The sequence below is a fragment of the Aythya marila genome, assembly GCF_965140915.1.
Source record: "Aythya marila genome assembly, chromosome: 7".
Taxonomy (NCBI): domain Eukaryota; kingdom Metazoa; phylum Chordata; class Aves; order Anseriformes; family Anatidae; genus Aythya; species Aythya marila.
In genome coordinates, this window is record NC_139048.1 from 14,354,420 (window position 1) to 14,374,353 (window position 19,934).

Consider the following 19,934-nt stretch of genomic DNA (forward strand, 5'->3'; position numbering starts at 1 on the left):
TATCACGAGGAGGGAGCACACAACAATTGCATCTCATCTTCACAAGTCGCTTTTGAAGCAGCAAAATTTACAGATGGCATTCAAAAACTTCTCTAAAATCTCTTGCTTCTTCACCTGCAGCTGTGCTGCAGTTCCGCAGGGGTGCTGCTGGGTGCGCGTTACAAAAAAAGGCAGATTTCTGTGCGAGATGGCTACGGCTCAAATCTCCAGGAATCGTTTAAAAGCTCAGCTAAAATTAGGAACGCTTACGGTATGTTTCAGAGTGCAGAAATATAAGTGTGGCTGCCTAAAAGTGCAAGGTTGCTTGTGCCAAGACACAGCTGCAGGTCCCACGGGACCAGCCGGAGTCCCAGGCCGTATCCTGCTGGAGCAGCACGGCGAAGGACACGGCGGAGGTGCCAGCGGCCACCTGCACGAGCCTGTTGCCAATCTGGCACCGTGCTCCCGGCTCGTGCCAGGGCTCCTGCCTTATCACCGCTGCTGCTGCTGCCTCCAGGCTGGCCAGGTCAGAGCTGGTGCTTGCATCGCTTCTCCTTGCCATGCTGCTGCCCCCAGGTGCAGGTTAGGCAGCCCCATGCTGAAAAGAGGGGCGGTTTGCCTCTATGGGGTTATCAGCAAACTGCCTGTAAAGAGCTGCAGTGCTAAATGGGCGGTTTTGTGCAACCCGCCGCGGTTTGTTTTTTTGGCTGGCGTGCCCCCAGATCCCATCATCACGTGTCCCAAATCCCTCCTGCCCAGCGCACAAAGCGAGGGGCTCGCCCGACTTGTTTTGGAATGGCATTCTTGACTTTGAAAGGGGCTTTTGTGATTTCCTTTCTTAATACCAAACCTTTGGCTGTGCTTTTCTTGTCACTGAGCTTTAGATGAAGGCTTTGACACCGATTGTTAAAAGTTATTCTGACTGCGCGGGGGAAAAATATCGAGGCTAGGAGAAGCTGAGCAGCTTCCCTGTGATGAGTGCATGCGTGGAGTGGCTTCCACGCGTACCACTGGTGTGTGCCGGGAGCTGTGACCCAAACCTGGTGCTTGCTGGCAAATGCCATACCCCCGGGTGAGGCTGTGCTGCTGGTAGCCTCATCCCTGGCTGTGCAAAAAAGCTGGCACCGCGCGATGCTGCTCCTGCTGTTGGCAGAGGTGACCCCATGTCCGTGGTGTCCCCTCACCAGGCGGTGGGACCCTCGCAGAGGGTATGGTTTAATCCCTTTTTTGACTTGCTCGGCATACTATCGAGTCTTTCTGCATTTATAAGTGTTTTTTTTTCCTCGAGTTAAACACATCTCATAGCTAACAGCATGCGGCGAGCAGGACTCAGTTTGGTGTTTCCATCACGTTCCCCTTTTAGGTGAAGGTGGTGCTGTGTTTTCTCTGGTTTTTCTGTGTTTTTTTTTTTTTTTTTCTGGTGTTGTGCTGTGGTCAGGTGTGGTATTTCTGTGAGATGCCTTTCAGGACTTTAAAGCAAGTGGCCGTGTTTGAGGTGTTAGCAGTGGTTTTAAACAAATTACTTGACTTTAAAGGAGACGCTAGAAAAAGACCCTGTAGGATTCTGGTTTTTCATAAGAACCTGTCAAAACAAACGTGCTCTGTTTGTACGTCAGTGCAAGTTTTCTTTTCATTTCTCACCATCAAACATAAGCCTGAGAGCTGAAAGCTAAGCTGGCTTGCTGTGTAATGGGGGTTGTTCGCCAACAGCAAAGGTCTCGTTGGACCATGGTGACAGCCACGTGCCCTCACTGCTAGCTAGAGCTTTAGGAGGCTGTGATTCAGTACTGACACCCAAAAAGCAGTAGATTTTTGCTCCTGTTTCAGGACCTGTGCTGGCTTCTTTCTAACTGGCACCCACAAGCGTGTAAAGTAGCTGTGCCTGCTTGGCTGCTCGTTAGTTCTAGCCTCCGTTCCTATACCCACTGAAATCCTTCTGTTGGTGCCTTTACTTGTGTTTGAGTGTAGAGCGGGTTACAGGAAAAAAAAAAAAAAGGCAAAAATAGCACAACCCTGGATTTAAAATAAATATGCCGTGCAGCGCCTTTACTGATTTAATTCCTAAATTAGGAATAATAATTGGTGCTAAAGCTGCACGTCTGTAACCTAGCATGAAGCGACAAAAGCGGTGGCTCCAACTTGGTGCTGGCAAAGCGCAGATGGATGAGGTGTGGGATTTGGCTCTTTTGTCCATTTTCTTATAGCTGCCTCGTGAAAAAAAAAAAAAAAAAAAAAAAAGGACATTCCCTGTGGGATTGATAGGGACAGTGAGGCCTCAGCAGGACCATCAGAGGGTCAAAACTCCCCAGGGAGTGTGAAGTTGCTGCCGGAGTGCCCAGGTCACCACGAGGAGGGTTTTGCTGCAGTGGTTTTGCCATGTTTTCTGGTGATGGTCTCATTCTGTATTTTCCTGGTCGCTTACAGTGAAGCCGTAGTAAAAACGCCGACATCCTGTTAGCATTGTGGTCTGCACCATCATTACCGCCGTGTGGTTAAGTGCGAGTTCATTTCTCCGAGCTTTCAGGGCTCGTGTAGTGCACTTACTGTTAATACGATAAAAAAAAACGCCTACGGTAGAAGGGATCTGCGAGTGCTTGACGGGCAGCGTGTGCTAATGGGTCAGCATCACTTCAGTTCACCGCGTGAAGGTTAGGGAATTATTGGCCTGCCGGTGGGAGCCGTGGCACCGGCGAGGCGCAAAAGCCGCAGGGACACAAGTGGCGAAGGCACCTCAGGGGTTTTGGCTTTCCGCGGGTCTCACTCCGTCCTCGTGTGCGTGAGGAGTGATGAGTCACCTCGGGTTTTTCCAGAGGATCTGTTCCTTTGGAGGCATAAGTTGTTGATAGATGCATTTTTCCTTTTTAATTTATTTTATTTTCTCTTTATGGCAAACAAGCAATTGATGGTTTGCCATCCTTTGACGGAGAAACAAGCGGTACCTATCATTATGCTGCAGGGAGGAAAATTGCAGAGATAAAGTACGTTTTAACTGCGGCATCCAATTACAAAGGGTGAACTGCCAAAATCGAGGGGGCTTTAAATATGATAAATAACCGTGAAGAAAGCTTGGTACGTTTGCAGTGATAGCCCATTGCATGCTAAACAAGGTGTGCTTCCCTGCCTCAGTTTGCCCTGGAGCTGGATAAATCTCAGCTGCACGGGGGAGATGGGGCCTTTTTGTCCAGCCACTAGCTATGGTTGGACAAGGTTTGGATTTTAGGCTTCCTCTAGCACTGGGATGTGTGAAGAGAGAAATGAAGGAGAAAAATAACCGTGAGCCAGGATACCGGATACCAAGATGAACTTTTAGGAGGCAAACAGACTCCGAAGGAGGGGAATAAGGGAGAGGAATTGCACTAGTGGGTAATAGCAAGGGTTAAAAAAAAAAAAAGGAGATAATGTGAGGGATGTGCAGAGTTTGAAGGGAAGGCTGGAAGGCTGGAGCTGCAGGGGAAGGGGGACACATTAGTGCAGAGGAAGCCTCTCCCCGCTGGAACGCGGCAGAGACATTTCCTGCCGCATGTTTTGGTTTCTTAATAGTTATCTGACTATAAAATTAACCTACATCGTTTAACGGGAGCTGAATGGCAGCTAAATTAACCCACTTTCAAAATAGAACTTGCCGAGCCCATCAGCTCTGCGACAGCCTCGTCCCCCGGGCGTCCCGGGGGTGAAATCCGCTTTCTGTGCCTTAACCTATTTCCCAAGCAGCGATCCAAAGTGTTGCATCAGCCCCAGAGCTGGCCGCTCGGGCCGGAGCTGGCAGATCAGAGGTATCACAGCGCTCCTTCCCCTTTTGCTAGGCATTTTTTGCATGGCACGGTGGGCGCAGCACCGGCACGGGGGGAGCGCTGCTGTTAGGAGTCATGACACCGGTTCTGGCAACAGCGCGGCCTCGATTATCCAAGGCCCAATTAGCTGCATCTCCAGGTTATCTGAAATGGGGTCATATCCCCCAACGTCTGTTAATTGCACCCAAGGCACCCTCTGCTCTCCAGATGCATCCCACCAAGCTCTGGCGGTGCTGAGCACTTTTAGCCCCAGCGCTCTACCTAGCTGCTGCATTTGCTTTTCCACATCCAGGCTGGGGGAGAAAAAGCATGTATCCTGGCTATTTGCAGCCTTAAAGACCCTTGCAGGTTTCTAGAAGCAGACAGTGCCTGTGCATAGCCGTGTGTGTCTGCCAGAGCCGGTGCTGGTGGTGTCTGTGGAGGGGGCAGCAGCTGTATTTGGGGTTTCTGCTTGCTCGCTGCCACTCCACAGGTGCAGCCGAACCCCCACTACATGTGCAGAGCAGTAAGGTGAGATGGAATTTATCCCAGGGCAGCATATCCTGCTTACAAGCCTTAATTTGCAATGGGCTTGGAAGCAGGGAGGAGGCAATACACCTTCCTAATACCGGCTTCAGAGCCAGTGTGTATTCAGGAGCCATACCTGTGGTTCATTCTTCCCTGCCTTAACTGGGTGCTGCTGTCCTTAAAGCATGTGCAAAGCTGTGAAAAACCTTGTGGGAACTCTTTCTGCCCGGCACGCTTTTGTTATCTGTCTCCTGGTGCTGTCTTCTTTTGGCGTGCCTAGCTCAGGGAGGATGCTGCGAGTGCTGCCTCGGAGAGAAACACTCATGGTAATTTTTTTTTCCTTAAAGGGAAGATCCCAGATGTCCTTGGTAATTAGAAAAACGAGCAAGGACAATTCTGGAAAGTCTTTTAAAGCTAGTAGGTAGAATAATGTTTCCAACGTGATAAATTTCCCTTGGTTTTAAAGCAATAGTTGAATGGTAAGGTTTTTAATTAGTCATTAAATATTGTATTAGGAGTATCACCAGTGATGATGAACTACTGCAGAATACGGTTGGATTAGTTACTTGGGAAAGCTGGGAGTGGAGGAAGCAATGACAGGAAAATAAAATTAGACTTATTTGAGTTTTGTTTTTTTTTTTTTTAATGTAAAACGAACTTTGCTTTGTTTGATTTTTATTTGGCTGCAGGTGGAGAGAAGGTTATTTTAAATGTTGAAATGCTTAAAAAAAAAAAAAAAGACACTACTCTGAAGGGTTAAAAGTCTGAATCTGTAATGGAGGTCTGTTGTTTATCCAGTCAGTTGGCTTATTGTACAACCTGGATACACTGACGAATACGTGCAGCTGACAAAAACCCAACCAAACAAAACCCATCTATAACTTCTTACTTCCTGCTTTTCAGCTGAAGCGCAAGCTTTATAAATCCCCAAGCACGTCACCAAGGACAGCGTAAATTCAGGGGCCTTGAAAACTCCGCAGCGATATTTCCATAGTTATTTTGGCTGTGCTTTGCACAACTTAAGCTTTTAATTTAGAGAAGAAGAATGCTTTTCTCTTCGCTAGCTGTTGTGTGGAGCCTCGGCTCTTCCCGTGCTGCTTTTCTATTTTTTTCCAGTGCAGCAAGAATTCCTGTAGCACCCGCAGAGGTGTGAAGGGACTCATTCATCTGTGTGGGGAGTGTTAGGTGCCAGGCATATTTCTGCTGATCGAAATACCGTCATTTAAACCGGTGCATCCAGTATCAGCCTTTAACTGGGGCTTTGAGGGGTGAGCTCCAGCAAACCCTGCTGCAGCAGCATGACGTGCTGCGCCCGGCCCCTGCGAGGGACGGCTGCATGGCAGAGCAGTGCCAGCAGAAGACAACACGTCCCCCCCTCCACCTTTCAAGGCACGAGGCCTTGGTGCAGCTCAGCGTGGCAATGGTTTGAGCAAGATGCTGAGACAGAGCAGGGGAGATGCAGCATGGGTTGCCATTCACCACCCTGCCTTGGGATGCTGATTTGGGGCAGCCCCCTGGCTCAGTGTCGCTGCTCGAGGATGCAGTGCCATCCTCAGCGCCTTTCCCTGCTGGTGCTGGTGCTCCTGCCAGCTCTGCAGGGCTCAGCACTGAGCGAGCTGCTCTCAAGGGGCTGCTCCTCCTCAGCCATCCCTCCTAACAGCCTTCCCACCACAAGAGATGGAGCTCCCACCAAGGCAGCTGAACGCACTGTCTTGGGCATGGGGTCACACCAAAGGGGCATTTTGGAGTCCAGCTGATGGTGAGCATTGCTCACAAGTTCGGCTTCCTCCGTAGTCACCCACATTTCCCAGATCCCACATTTCCCCCATTTCTCAGATCCCACATTTCCAGGCCCCCGCTGGTTTGGGGTGGTGCAAGGCTCGGCCGGCTGGCGCTGCGTCAGCTGTGTGACGGCAGGAGAGGGAGGGGAGAGGTCATCCCAGTAAAAACACTAAATTGGATTTTATAAGTTTATAGCTACGTTTTGTTTCTTTTACAGAACTATAATCCTGGTGCTTAGAGTGGTCTGAAAGGAACAGAAACACTTAGCCTTGAACTTTTGTTCTGCTGCTGCTTCTTGTGCCTCTGAGGTACAAAACATACCTGTAAACTTATAATCCATCAAACTGACGTTCAAGGGCTAAAAAAAGAAACCCAAAAAGGGCACAGGCTTCATGTTCAATAGTGAGAAACTTGGGGTGGGCAAACCAGAAGATTGCAGTTGGCAATTGACAGGTTTTCGGAGACCGGCGTTCCAGGTAGGTTGGTGTGAAACAGCTGCTTTCTTTCTCCCTCTCTTTCTCCCTCTTCCTCTCCTTCCTTCCCCTGAAAATACACTCTGGAATCACAGGCAGGGCACCCGCAGGGCTTTAAAAGGGAGAGGGGAGGAGAGGTAACCCCATGAGTGGGTTGGGAACGCAGCAGGAGCTGGCCCCATAATGGGGGCAGACCCGTTGGGCAGCGCAGGCTGAAATCCAGATGTCTTGGTGTCCCCCCGTCCTCCAGGGCTGCAAATCCCATACCTGCGTGTGCTGCAGGTGTCACGGCAGGCAAACCCGGGGCCCCGTCACCCACAGCCTTTGTGGGGAGCCCTGGGTGCCCCCCAGCAGGGGCTGGGGGAGGGCTGGCTTGCAGCTCCGCTACACAGAGGCGGCACAATGCAAACAGACGTACTGCAGCACGCAGCTATGCAAATAGCTTCAGAGCACAGCACGTTTTCCGAGCGTTAATTGCTGCACCGCGACGGTCGCGTAGCAACAGCCCCGTGTGTCTCTGTGACAGCTTCTGCCCCTTGATTCCTCTGACACCTCCATGACAGGCAGGGAAGGAGCAGGGAGTGGGGCAGCCCTGGAAAAGCTGGGTCTGGGGGGTGGCTCGGGTGCTGGGATGCCCTTGGGACACCGAGGTGTGTCCTGCTGGTGATGGGAGACCAGGCAGCCAGGCCGAACCTGGCTGGTGTGGTGCAGCTCGAGTGGGAGCTCCCCTCACGACAGCCTGGTGTAGGCAGCGTGTGAGGCCGGTGGCTGCAAAGGGCAAGGCCTGCCACCTCGCAGGCTCTGTGGGAAAAGCTGCAGACTGGGGTGCAATTTTTCTCCCTCTTTCAAAGCACGTCCCCATTTCCCATCCTCTGTGTTTCCCTGTTGCTCTTCGGTTCCCTCTGTGCCTCCATCAGCAGGACTGAGGGGCTGGTTGGGGCCTGGGGAGGCACCTCAGGGCTGTGCTTGGTGTACCTCTGATACCCCAAAAAACAAGGCAGCCACATAGGGACAGGCTGAGGAGGGAGCAGATGAGCTCAGGGTGAGGGATCCTGGTCCGCATTTGGGCCCAGTGAGACAAACACAGAAAGCCCTGCAGGTAATGAGACTGCAGACCTGGCGAACGGTGTCGCTGAGGGCGAGATGGGTCTTCTAAGGACAAAGGGCATTGAGTCTTAATGGAGGCACCTCCTTTATCAAGCAGGAAAGATATTTATCTCTGTTTTTCAAATTTACAGCTTAACAAGCTGCGTGTATCTCAGATTAACTCCTTGGAGCACGGCAGGGCAATAGGGTGGCGGTGAGAGCAAGGGGGCAATGCACGCTGAGGCCCTGGGAGCGGGGAGCGCAGGTCCCCGCCGTGGTGTGAGCGGGATGCGGGTCTCCCCCAGCCCCACACACCTTGTCGCCTTCTCTCCTGGGAGAAGGGACTCGATGTACAGACAGCAACCACTTCCCCGTCCTCCGGCATCCCTGCGAGGCGGCGGGGGGGCCGGGCAGGGCCGCACCTCGGCGGCCGCGGCTATAAATGCAGGCTGGCGGGGAAGATGGCTGCCACTCCCCGGAGCTGGGATTTGGGGCAGGTAAGGGGAAACCTGCCGCCATGCACCCGCGGGGGGAAGGAGCCGAGCGGCGACCTGCCTCCGAGCCCTTCCTCTTCGCCTTCCTGGTGGCGCGGGGAAAGTTTTATCTCCATTGTTATCCCGCGGGGCGAGGGGAGGAGCTGGGCTGTGCGGGGATCCTCTCTGGCACAACCCTTCCCACGCAGGGCTCTGGAGAGGGGCTGGGGTGTACCTGGGTGTTTTTATTTTAAATTCACCCCGGGCGTTGCGAGCTGGCAGCGCCAGGCAGGAGCAGTTGTGGCGGCTCCAGCGGGCACGCTTGCCAGCTTGCAGCAGTGAAGGGAGCTGGCTTGTTGCTGACCCAGCACCACGTTCAGGAGGTGCTGGAGCACGTTCGCCAAGCGTAATTTGCTTGGCCTTTCTGGGCACTTTGGGGAAAACCCTGCCCAAGAGGCCTGAAGGGTAAAGCTTGAATTTGGGCAGACTGGAAAGCGCAGGGCTGGCTAGCAGATGCTCGGAGCAGGTTGTTGGCGACAGCCTGGCATTTCTGGGTGAAGAGGAGGCCAAGTGGCCATGCCCAGAGCCATCCACAGAAGCCTTCTCCTGGCCTTTGCTGAGTTTGGGAGCAGCCCCCAGGTTGCTGGAGGTGCCTCCAAGGCAGTGCCAGTCCCCAGCCAGCAGCGAGCCAGCACTGAGCAAGCAGCAGGGGAAGACCTCTCAAAGGCTGGTTCCAGCACAGAGGCTGCCACCTAGCATGGCCATCCCACGTCCCTGGCCTTCTCTCCTCCCTCTCTGTTGTCAGCCTCAGCCGGTCTCCAGCAGGGATGGCAGCCGACACGGCTGCCCACCTCCCGCTGGATTTTTGGTCGCCAGTGCTGGGCGAGATGTGCAGCCTGCCAGCCATCCGCGGGAGCTGCAGCACCTCGCCAAAATCCTCCTTGAAATGCCACACAGTAGCTGGCAGGGGTGATTCACCAGCAGGGGTCAATGAGCCTTGTCAGCCTCCCTTCCTGTGTGTGGGAGCTGTGAATCATCCCGTTGAGGGGAGCAGGGGGAACTGCTTCGCTCCTCGGAGGGCAGCGAGGTGCAAAGTGCAGCTGTTAGTCCCAAACCGGGCTGGCAGAGGTCCCGCAGGGATGGGGAGGGAACTGCCTGTGCTGCTGCTGGGAATGGGCACGGTTTGGGGAGCAGAGCCTGGCGCTGCGCTCCTAATAAGTTTGTGCAAACACTGGGTAATTATCCCTTAACCTCTCCACCAAGAAGTCCTAATTGCCTGTGCCAAGCAGGTAAATGATAATCATCTTTTTAAAGAGGTAGCAAGAGGCAGCGATACTGTATCCAGCAGTGCTGTAGAGCTGCACTTTCTGGGTGACCACTGCAAGCTGCCAGTCAGACCCTCAGCTGCAGAGCAAGTTCATTAAATGGCAGCAAAGCAAAGGTCGGTGCAAATGGCAAGGCACTGCAGCACGGGAAGGTGCATTGCTGCATGCATGTCCTGCAGTCTGGGAACTCTCCAAATTTTGTTCTCTGATTACAGAGGAGGCTCAGGTCTGCTCAGTTTGCCACAGACTCTTCCTTCTGCTGCCTAGAAGGAAGCAGAATTTGCAGATGTAACAGCAGCTCAAGGTGTCTGGCTGCCCAGCTGGGCTGCTGCGCTGCTCCCACAGATCCTCGGTGTGCAGATGGAGCATGCAGATGCCTGCAGTTGTTCCAGTGCGCCCCAGAAGTGTTGGGCCTGTGCATGTTGCAAATCTGATCCTCACCAGGAAGTTCAGGTCTGCTCGGAGCGTGTCACATGGCGCCTACACACTAGTGCTGCCTAGGGAGCCCTCGGCAGAAGTGCAGTTACGGGTCTCGTAGCAGTGGGAGACGAATGGAAGTGCAGTTTGTGTCCTGCCAGCAGTGTGCATTCATGTGTGTGTGTGTGTGCTGGGAACCAAAGGGGTAGCTGCCAACCTCCTGACAACGGGGTGCTTGATCTCACCTGGAGATCAGGCGCGTGGTACGCCTGGGTGGGAGGAGAAGGCTTGCTCTGGTTTTGCAGCATAAACTTCTGTTCCTGGGGACGTGTTACTGATTGCTTCTCTCTTTGTCTCTCTAGTGAGGATGCAGCAGAGACAATAGCAATAGACTCTAACAATCAGCCGAAGTCTCCACTGGAAAAGTTTATGGTCAGACTGTGTACACACCACCAGAAGCAATTCATTCGCGTGCTAAACGACATATACACTGAAGTACAACCGGACTCTGAAGGCCAGCAGTCGTCCGAATCCGAAAGCATGGAGGCCTCCACTTGTGGCTCTGGTTGTAGCCAGCGAAGCACTGAAAATCAGGATAAGGGTGCTACTTGTACTGAATCAAGGCCCCCTTCTTCCTCAGAGCCGGGACACTCGGGGTCTGATGGCTCCCTGCATGTCGCAGGACAAGCCCCGAAGCAGCCCACAGAGCTGAAATCCACGGACAGAGCGGAGAGCCCCAGCCCTGCTTTGAGAAGAGACTTCTCTGACCCTCCCGTTGCTCGGCTTCGTTCTGCCAGCCCAAAGGACAGCTCCACCCAAGGATACCTCAGCACGTTGAACTCTTCCTCCTTGAATTTCCATCACGCTGCAAAGAGCCTGGAAGGGCAGGTTGCTGGACACGAGCAAGAAGCCGGTGTCAGAAAGTGCGAGGACAATAAAGAGCAGATGGCAGGTAAGGCCCTAGTGGAAGGCTATATCTCTGTCAAAGTGGCGAATGTGAATGGCAGCGAGGACAGCTTAGACGGCTGTCTGGGCTCCCAGAAGAGCTCCTTCAGAGCTTTGCCAGAAGAGCCCTGGGATCCCGGCTTCGCAGTGAGCCCCCCTCGCCGAGCTGACAAGGAGAACACTTTGCAGTGCGGCTCGAAAGCATCTTTGCACCAGGACCTAGACGCGAAAGAACAAGACGTGAGACCAAAGCCAGAAAACCACCTGCACGCCGTGGCCAAGGGCAAGGCAGGCTGCCACCTGCACCCGGCCGACAAGGGCCCGCTCGACAAATCCAAAGAGGGCTGGCTGCCCGCCGGCACCGCGCCAGCCGCCCACCGGGCCCCCGGCGGGCACCCCCGCGCCAAGGCGGCCTCCCTCAGGTCCTCCCGCAAGAGCAAAAAGGCCTCGGGGCTGAGGATCAACGACTACGACAACCAGTGCGACGTGGTCTACATCAGCCAGCCCATCACCGAGTGCCACTTCGAGAGCCAGCGCTCGGTGTCGTCGCGCAGGACGGCGAGGAAGAGCACGCGGGGGTATTTCTTCAACGGGGAGTGCTGCGAGCTCCCGACCGTCCGCACCCTGGTGAAAAGCTCGCGGGTGGAGGAGCGGGGCGGCAGCCCGGCACTGCGAACAGAGGCGCTCGTAAGCACGAAGCCGGCTCTGGTGCTCTCAGGGGGTGGGTCGTCGGGGACGGGACGGGACGGGGAGAAAAGGGTTTCGCTCAGGCTCCTGGCCAAAGGAGCGCCGGCCAGCAGAGAGACGAAAGCGAGAGGCGACCTGGGCTGCGTCCAGCGGGAGCCGCGGGACATGCGGGTGCTGCGCTCGCGGGAAGCTGCCGTGGCCGTGCCCTTGTTCTCCCTCTCCGCTCCTCCCAGCCCGCAGAAGGAGGACAGTGTGGCTGGCTCGCCACCCCCAGGCTCCCCCCACAGCGAAGGGGCCGGGGACACAGCCACCCCGGAGGCTGGCGTGGATTCCTCCGGGGACAGCGGCTCCAAAGACGGCGGTGCCGTGCAGGCTGTGAGCTTTGCTGCCCTTCCTGCTGCTGAAGCAGCCATCAGGGAGGAAGATTCCCCAAGCTCGGGCGTGCAAACTATTCCAGACCTCCCTGCCAGCCCAGAGCCGGGGTCTCCCCTGCAGCCCTCTGCTGCTCCGGACGCAGCACCCCTGGCCGATGCTGGCCCGAGGGACCCTGCTGAGCTTCCAGACGCTGGTGGTGCAGAGCCCTGCGGGGTACGTCCCACAGAGCCCTCCCCGCCCTCTCCAGACCTGCAGGCTCCCGAGCAGCCCCCTGCCACCGAGGGCGGGGATTGTCCCCCAGAGCTCCCTGCCGCCTTCCAGTGCGTGGATGTGAAGAAAAGTGTCGATGCTGAACCAGAAGCTGAATTGCTGGGCGTGTTGGGTGACAGCTCCCTCGAGGAAGAGGAGGCTGTGCCAGCCAGCACAGCCCTCCCTGCGGTCTCAGAAGGGGAGGCAGTGCAGAACAACAGCCCGGCGGGTGAAAAAGAGCCTGCTGAAGGGGAAATGCTGCCTGAACCCGATGGCTTGGAAACAGCAGACAAAGACTCTGTCTCTTCCAAAGACAGCCTAGACAAGAAGCGAAAGAAAGGAAGGAGAACGCTCGTGGTGTCCGACCGGCGTCTCCGAAGCCAGCAGTCCCAGTCACCTGTCGAGGGCAGCGCTGAGGACGCTGGTTCTTCCAGCTCCGTGCAGCTTCCTTGCCTTCACATCAAACTCTCCAAGAGTCCCAGCGCCAAGCGGTTCAAGAGAGAAGTGCAGCTGGACGGGGCAGCATCCGTGCACTTCCCAAACGACTGCTTCCATACCACACTGCTCAAAACCAGCGAGGGGCCGAGCACCGGCCAGGCTCCGGAGAGCATCACTGAGCAGCAGCCAGGTGAGGAGAACGGTGTCACTACCAGACAGACCTATAAGAGCATCTTAGCGAAAGAGACTGTGGCAGAGGGAGAAAATTCCTCTGAAGACGACCCCCCTGCTAAAGGTGGCCAGAGTCAACCAGGCGAGACGCTGGAGATGTGTGTCCAGGCTGATGCTGAGAAAACAAACATCCTCCTCCCCGCAGAAAGCAGCGTGCATGCAGACGATGCAGAGCAAGCAGAGGTGAAGCCAGGTGGTACCAGAGCAAAGGAGGAGGAGAGCTCTGACAGCGCCATGGACACGGGAACGCTGGAGAGCTACGAGCCAGCGGCCAGCTCGCCTCCGTGTCCCAGCAGCAGGGCCAGTGGAAGCAAGCATCTTCCAGCGAAGGCTGTGAAGCCCAAAAAGTCAGCCCTGCAGTTTTATAACTTAAGACACACGCCCGCACCCACCGACACTGCAAAAAAGAGCACACCAGGGAAGGAGTCTATGCAAGCAATCCCCAAACCGCGGGACGAGTGCAGTTCAGGGAATGACGACTCCCTGGCGCTGGAGGACGCAGACCTGGCTGACAGCAAACCAAAGTTCATGGAGTGGTGTGCCGAAGAGGAGAACCAGGAGCTGATTGCCGAGTTCAATGCCCAGTACATGAAAGTTCAGAAGGGCTGGATTCAGCTGGAGAAGGAAGTGCAGCCAACCCCCAAGGTGAAGAACAAAGCCGACAAGCTGAAGGAGATTTGGAAAAGCAAGAAGAGGACACGGAAAAGTCGAGGGTCGCTGGAAGTTCAGAAGCTGTCTCCCGTCCAGATGCTGTTTATGAAGGCCTTCAAGCTGTCCGACATCTGCCAGTGGTTCCTGGAGACGACGGAGACCAGGTCTCTGGTGATCGTGAAGAAACTCAACACCCGTCTCCCGGGGGAGATCCCCCCCATCAAGGTCCCCATGCAGAAGTACTCCTCCTCCAGCCTCTACCCCAGCTCGCTGCAGGCCGAACGCTTGAAAAAACACCTCAAGAAATTCGCCGCCGCTACCCCGGCCCGCAACAACCTGAAGAACCAAAAGCTGTGGGCCAAAATCCGCGAGAACGCGGACAGAGCCGAGGCCGAAGAAGCCGTCGGGGCCGGCCAGCCGCCTCCCTCGGAAGCCGGCCCCGAGGAGGCGAGCCAGGACCGGAGCGTGGCGCCCACCCCCAGCCTGCCCACGCAGGCCAGCACCCGCATCCTGCGGAAATACTCCAACCTGCGGGGCAAGCTGCGGGCCCAGCACCGCGCCGCGAGGGCCGAGCGGAGGAGCGACGTCCCCGGGGAGCAGCCGGCCCTGGAGAGCAAGCCCAGCCGCAAGAGCGTGTGCATCAACCCGCTGATGTCTCCCAAGCTGGCCCTGCAGATCAAAGCTGACGCCTTCCCGGCTCGATCCCCGGCGATGGACGGAGCGGGGAAGGGGAGGAAAGGGAAGGGAAGGTGCCTGGAGGAGCCCTCGCCCCGGGCCGACCCGCAGCTCAGCAGGAAGAAGAGGACGCTGAAGGAGAGCGGGGGCACCCAGGAGCGCTCCAGCTCCACCGGTAAGGACAAGCTGCCGGCCAAGAAGGCCGGTAAAATAAAACATTCGGAGGTCAGCGCCAAAGCCCCCGCCACCCGAAAGCAAGCCGCCGTGGAGAGGAGCAGCAAGCTTGCCAAGAAAATGTCTCTGAAAGAGAAGAGAGCCCCGAAAAGGCAGCTGGAGAAGGTGCGGCTCCCCGTGCGGAAGGGCAAGGAGAACACGAGCCGGCGGGCCGTGCTGCCCCCCGGCCATGAGGAGCTGGCCAAGTCCCCGCGGCAGAAGCCCCTCGGGGAATCCTCGACGCGGTCACAGAAGATGGCCAACAAGAAGCCCGGCGCTGGGAAAACCCTGACGAGGTCCATGAAGAAGATGCAGGAGAGCAGCGGGGCGCAGGGCAAGAGGAAGCTGCGGGCGAAAGTTGACTGTTCGCACAGCAAGCGCTCGCGCCTGGACACGAAATAGCGAAGAACCGGTAGCCATGTACAAAACTGTTGTATAGTAGTAACCCTTTACCATGCATTAACTAAAGCTGCTTTTATAAGCTGTAGCAAGCCTTTAAAAATCCGCAGTTACAGGATAACGCCCGTGATTTTAGGCATCAGGAGATGTGTCTCGGACAGAGAAGAGGTCAGCCTGTCTGTCTCTGCTGTTCAGAAGGAAGTTTCTGCAGTTTGAACGTTCCCTGGGTTTTTGACCTCGGAACCAGGCAGTTTTAGTTAAAAGTACAGTGCCTTATTTATCACTTTAAAAATAAAAATAAGAAGCTCGTCTGTGTGATTTGGAGGCTTGCGTTTTATACTTGAGGCACAAGCACTTGTACTGTAGCAGAAAGAAAACCACCTTTGTGCACATGAAGTAGCTTTCGGCAGCCTTTCGGTGCACGCAAACATTTCCCTTTCCTTCAGCGTCCTGCTTCTGTCTGTCTTCTTAGTGGCATTTCAAGCAAAACCAAAACTCATTTTCCATCAGTGAGGGAGAGAAAGGTGAACCTGTCAGCCGTCGGTTCGTTCGTGGCAGCTGCTGGTGTCCCGTCCTGTTACCTGCAGACAAGCATTACCCACTGACTCTGCTGCTGGCCCCCGGCCCGGTCCCCCCGCACCATGGGGCAGGGAGGTCCCGGTCACAGCGCGGTGGCAGAGGTGCTGCCCGGTCCCCGGGGCACACGGGGCGTGCTGGGCTGTATCCGTCTCCGTTTCTGCTGGCTTTGGCACAGGTTGGCCCCGCAGTGCCCTGCTGCTGGGCAGAAATCCTTCCCCATCAGCACCGTGCTGTGCTCGGGTTGGTTTCGTGGTCTCTAGCAGCGTGCTCGGTGCTCGGCTGAAGGCTGGACCTTGCTGCAGACCCACATCCTTCTGGTGCTGGTGCCCTGCAGAAGGGGAGCCCTGCCCCTGGCAGCACATCCACGTGCACCGGTTGCGCAGCGCCCTCCTAAGCCGGGATTCGCAGCCTTTGGAGCGGGGCTGAGAGAAAGGGGCTGGCGTGAGTGTAGTCCTTCCTGTAGTTTGCCTTTCATCCTTGTAGGAACAAGGTGTGGTCGCTTCGCCCTTGCTCGTGTCTCGGGGCTGTGCAGTGTGGAGGTGCTCAGCCCGGCTGAGCCGGTCCCTGTCCTGCACACTCCTCGCTGGGCTCCTCTGCAAACCTGTGCAGCGGGTGTAGGAGCCAGCGGGGTGTCTGGCGTGGAGGAACAGGGTCAACGGTGCCCGGCACCTCGGGGGAAAGCTGGTTCACAATGCACAGTGCTCAGCAGCTGGGGCTGCTTCAGTTTTGATGGCTTTGCCTGCACCTTGCTGCTGCACAAGGTCTCTACGTGAATCCCATCGTCAGCCTCCTGTGCAGAGAGCAGCAAGGCCCGAGGTGGCACCGCTGCAAGGGGCATTGCTTTTCACGTTTCACACTGCTCCCAAATCCTGTGGAAAGCAGCTAATTGTCTTCAAATCTTTCGTGGTACCCACGTAGTACAGAGGACAGAGCGAGGCGTTGGAGATGCGCACCCCCTTTGCTGAGCACCCCGGGTCCCTTACAGGCGTTCCCTTCCCCCAGCGCTGGCATGCACGAGTCTGCTGCACGTTCTTCTCTTTCTATGAAATGGCTGATATAAAAAAAAAAAATCCTTTACCTTTCCTTTGAATCATGAAAGAGTGAGTTAACTCTCCGAACAGTGATGAAGTGATTAAATCTAGCCTGTCAGTCCCTGTACAGATTAATGCAAAGCTATCTATTACTTTAATTTTTACTGCATGGATTATGTATGTCAAACATTCCATCAGAAAAGGTTTAAAAGCGTTTCAGGAGAGGTGTGAGGCAGGAGGGCACTGCTGGCAGTCAGATGACTGCTCCGTACCTTTCCCACAGGTTCTCTCTCCCTCTCGCTTCTCTGCCTGCATCCGCATCTTCCTCTTTCTCTGCTGGGGCAGCTGCTGCACAGACCCGCGGCTCTGGCGTGCCTGAGCCCCCCGTTCTCCCTCGGAATTTCCTCCCTCGCGTGCTGGATTTAATTTCTCACTGCCTTCCACTGGCACGTGCGGGCGTCCTGCTCTCTGTCGTCTGCGCTGCTGGGAGCAGGAGCCGTGCTAGGATGAGAGCTCCACAAAGCTGTCAGAGTGAGGTGGTGCTGGCCTGGCTTTGGTCACACTGGGCACCACGTAGGCATCGTGGTCGGAGCCCCAGCAGCTCGGCCCAGCTCTGGTGGCCTTGACCCAGCAGCTCTGCCCGTCCCTGGGGATGTTGGAGGGCTCGGCAAGATGAGGCTTTCCCATTTGAAGGGTAACGCTCCCAAAATCTGTGCGAAGATGCTACTGAGTTGTAACAGGAGCTGGGCTGTGCCTAGGAGGTGTAAATCTGAATTTCTGTACCTCTTGCTGAGGAAACAGAGGTGTGTGATTTGTGTGTGTGTGCTGCACATCTTGGTTATGCTGGGGACTGGGAGCAGCCCGGGCCACACAGCACCTGGTGAGGCGGCAGGAGGCTGGCTCTTCCTTTTAATTTCAAAATTACGGCTTTTGACTTGAGGAAGGGGTGGGTGACGTGCAGCCATTGCCTGTGGCTGGGTTATTGCAGCCAGCACTGTGGCCGTGCCCCAGCCCAGGTTGAGGTGGGCACACCGGTGCTGTATCGCAAGCTCTGTGAATTGCAGGTTGGTGCAGTCGCTTGGGTTAGCAAGCCACAGATGCTCCCCATCTCTAGAAAAGCATCTTAAGGCTTCCTGCTCGGAGGAAACTCCAGCTCCATGCCAGCCTGCCTTCCTTGCTGCCTCTGCCCTCGGGAGATGCTGTCCCCAGCCCTTCTTCGCCTCCTGTGCACGTTCTCATGCTGACACCAGTTGTAGCTTCCAGGTCTTGCAGGCAGTGAGACTTGCTTTTAACACGCTTCGCGCCTGCTTCTGTGAGTGCTGTGTTTTGGGGCAGGAAGGAGCGATGCTTTAATTTCCTAACAGATCAAAGGGTCTGCGTGCGAGGCGGCCACCCGGCAGGCTGGCATTGCCTGGGTAGCTCCATTCTCTTCATCAGTGCTCAGACGTGAACTGTTGCTCCTTTTCTTCCCAACAGCCTTCGTCTTGCAGCCGGTTGCCCCTGGCCGTGGCTGAGGCCGTGCACTGCTGGTTTCTCTCCGTCCCGCGGTGAGGCACGCGGTGAGCAGCGCTGCTGAGGCGTGGCCCCTGCCTTACAGCAGCGCCTTGCCAGTAAGTGCAGCTTTTACGCAACGAAATGGATGCACGGGGAGTTGCAGACGATCTTAATGAATGGAAGGAAGTGAGCAGCGTGATTTATTGCCTTATTTCACGCGGGCAGCCGCTGCGTCCTGGCTTGCTCAGGTGCAGAGCTGCCCGCGGGCACCGCCGCAGTGCCCTCCTCAGCCCCACGGCCTCACTGCACTCCCACTCCGTGCCACCCTGCTTGCTCCCTCATTCAGGAGGAGCCAAGTGCTGTTACCTCTGCTGCCCCTTTGGCTTCTGATCATGTTCTTGAAACTCTTTTCCATCCCAGCACCTCAGTCCGTAGATCAGGAGCAGCATCTTTGTAGCCCTGCATCTCCACAGGCATCCTTGGTGTCCCTCTTCTGCCGGGTCCCCTCTTTCCTTTGCTCGGTCATCTTCTCCCTCACCGTGTCCTTGGCAGCTCTGGGTCTTCATGCTTCACGTGGCTGGGAGCTCTTCTCACGCGGCCTCCAGAAAGGGCTGGCCTGACTAGGTTTGCTGTGCTGAGTCAAAATTTATTTACCAGGCATGTGTCCATGATGCTCGAGGGCTGCATCCAGAGCAGCTCGAGCCCAGGACGGCTCCTTCCACCTGTTAGACGTCCAGCAGGGACATCCCTGCAGTCAGTTTCTCTGCTGTGGGGTGCGTGCTGTATATCCCAGATGTGCGGTGTTTGTATTCCTCACTAATGAGCTCGTTTTCACACGGGTGCAGCGTGTGGCCGTGTTGCTCTGCAAGCGCTGCCGTGCTACGAGCTCGCAGCACACGTTCTCCCAGGAGCTACCTAGCAGAAGCTGACTCTTTCAAGCAAACTCTGCTGCGTCACTGGTCGTCCCCTTGGGCCAGGACAGCAAGGTGACCCCGTCCCCGTGGCGGGGAGCAGCTCAGCCTCCTGCCTGCGTGCAGCGAGCAGAGCACAGCCTGGCCCGTGTCCCAGCCGCTCGCCGGCACCTCCGCAAACCTCCGCCGGTGTTTCCAAAAGCTCTGCCAGCTCCCGGGAACCCCCCGGGAACCGGAGAGGCAGTCTCAGAAGGACACGGATTTACTGCTGCCCTGCTCTTAAGACTTGCTAATGGACAGTTTCTCTCTCCAGCTCGTGTTCTTGCAGCCTGGCAGCTGCAGTCCCGCTTCAAGGAGACTGAAAGCCGTGTGGTGGGAGGCAGCGGGGGGGGGGCTCTGCCCTTCCCATCGCCCGAGGCCACCAGCTTGGTCCCGGGGGTCCTGCAGCTCAGGTCCTGCCTTCGGAGGGTGCACGAGCGAGGCAGGGGCAGGCCGGTTTCCCCCCCCAGGGAATGCCCTTGACGCTTTTCTTGTAGCTGTAGGTTTTTGAGCAAACCATGAGGGTATGGTTCCCCGGCATCGCGCGCGTCCCCCGTGTGTTGTAGCGTCCGTTCAGCCCATCCTTTAGCTCGGTGGTTGTGAAATGAATCCATCTGTTCTAAGATGTTCTCAGGAGTTCTTGTTTGTATTAAGATCACCCCTAGGCTTAGCGGAAATCACGGTCCCCGGCTCTCCTCGTCCCCTCCCTCCCCCTGGACCCCTCTCCGGTTCGAGAGCACTTCCACCCCTCCCCGGGGGCCGCGGGGGCAGCTGGCGGTTTTGATTCAGGGCACGTTGGCAGCTTCGGGGCGGCCGGAGACGTCGAGAGGCACCCGGGCGGCTTTCGCGGCGTTGGCTCGCCCGCCGGTCCCTCGGACCGCATTGCTAGCCAATGTTTTCTAAGTCTGTTTGTAAGAGTACCTAATTTTAAAATGAAATGTGAATATATATTATGTGTAGGTGCCATGTAAGATAGTGTTGTGCTAGGCGGCAGGATGCTAACCTACTTTTTAAGCTTTTGGGGCAGGAAAAAAAAAAAAAAAAAAAAAGCGTTTTTCTCTCACTTCTCACAGATCTAATATTGTAAATAGTTGTTTTTTTTATATATATTTATTTCATGGGCTTTCCACAGGTTCTTGTTCTGACTGGTGTTGGTTGGCGGGGGGGGTCTCCCAGCTCGTGCC

The 19,934-nt window shown here is 55.9% G+C and overlaps 1 protein-coding gene across 1 annotated transcript; it reads left to right on the forward strand.

Annotated features, from left to right (window-relative positions):
- The first annotated feature begins 6,304 nt into the window (after positions 1-6,304).
- LOC309880220 (uncharacterized protein) lies at positions 6,305-19,934 on the forward strand. The gene is made up of 2 exons (XM_082764844.1): positions 6,305-6,535; positions 10,196-19,934. The coding sequence occupies exon 2, from the start codon at positions 10,263-10,265 to the stop codon at positions 14,697-14,699; it is 4,437 nt and encodes a 1,478-aa protein (XP_082620970.1). The 5' UTR covers positions 6,305-6,535; positions 10,196-10,262; the 3' UTR covers positions 14,700-19,934.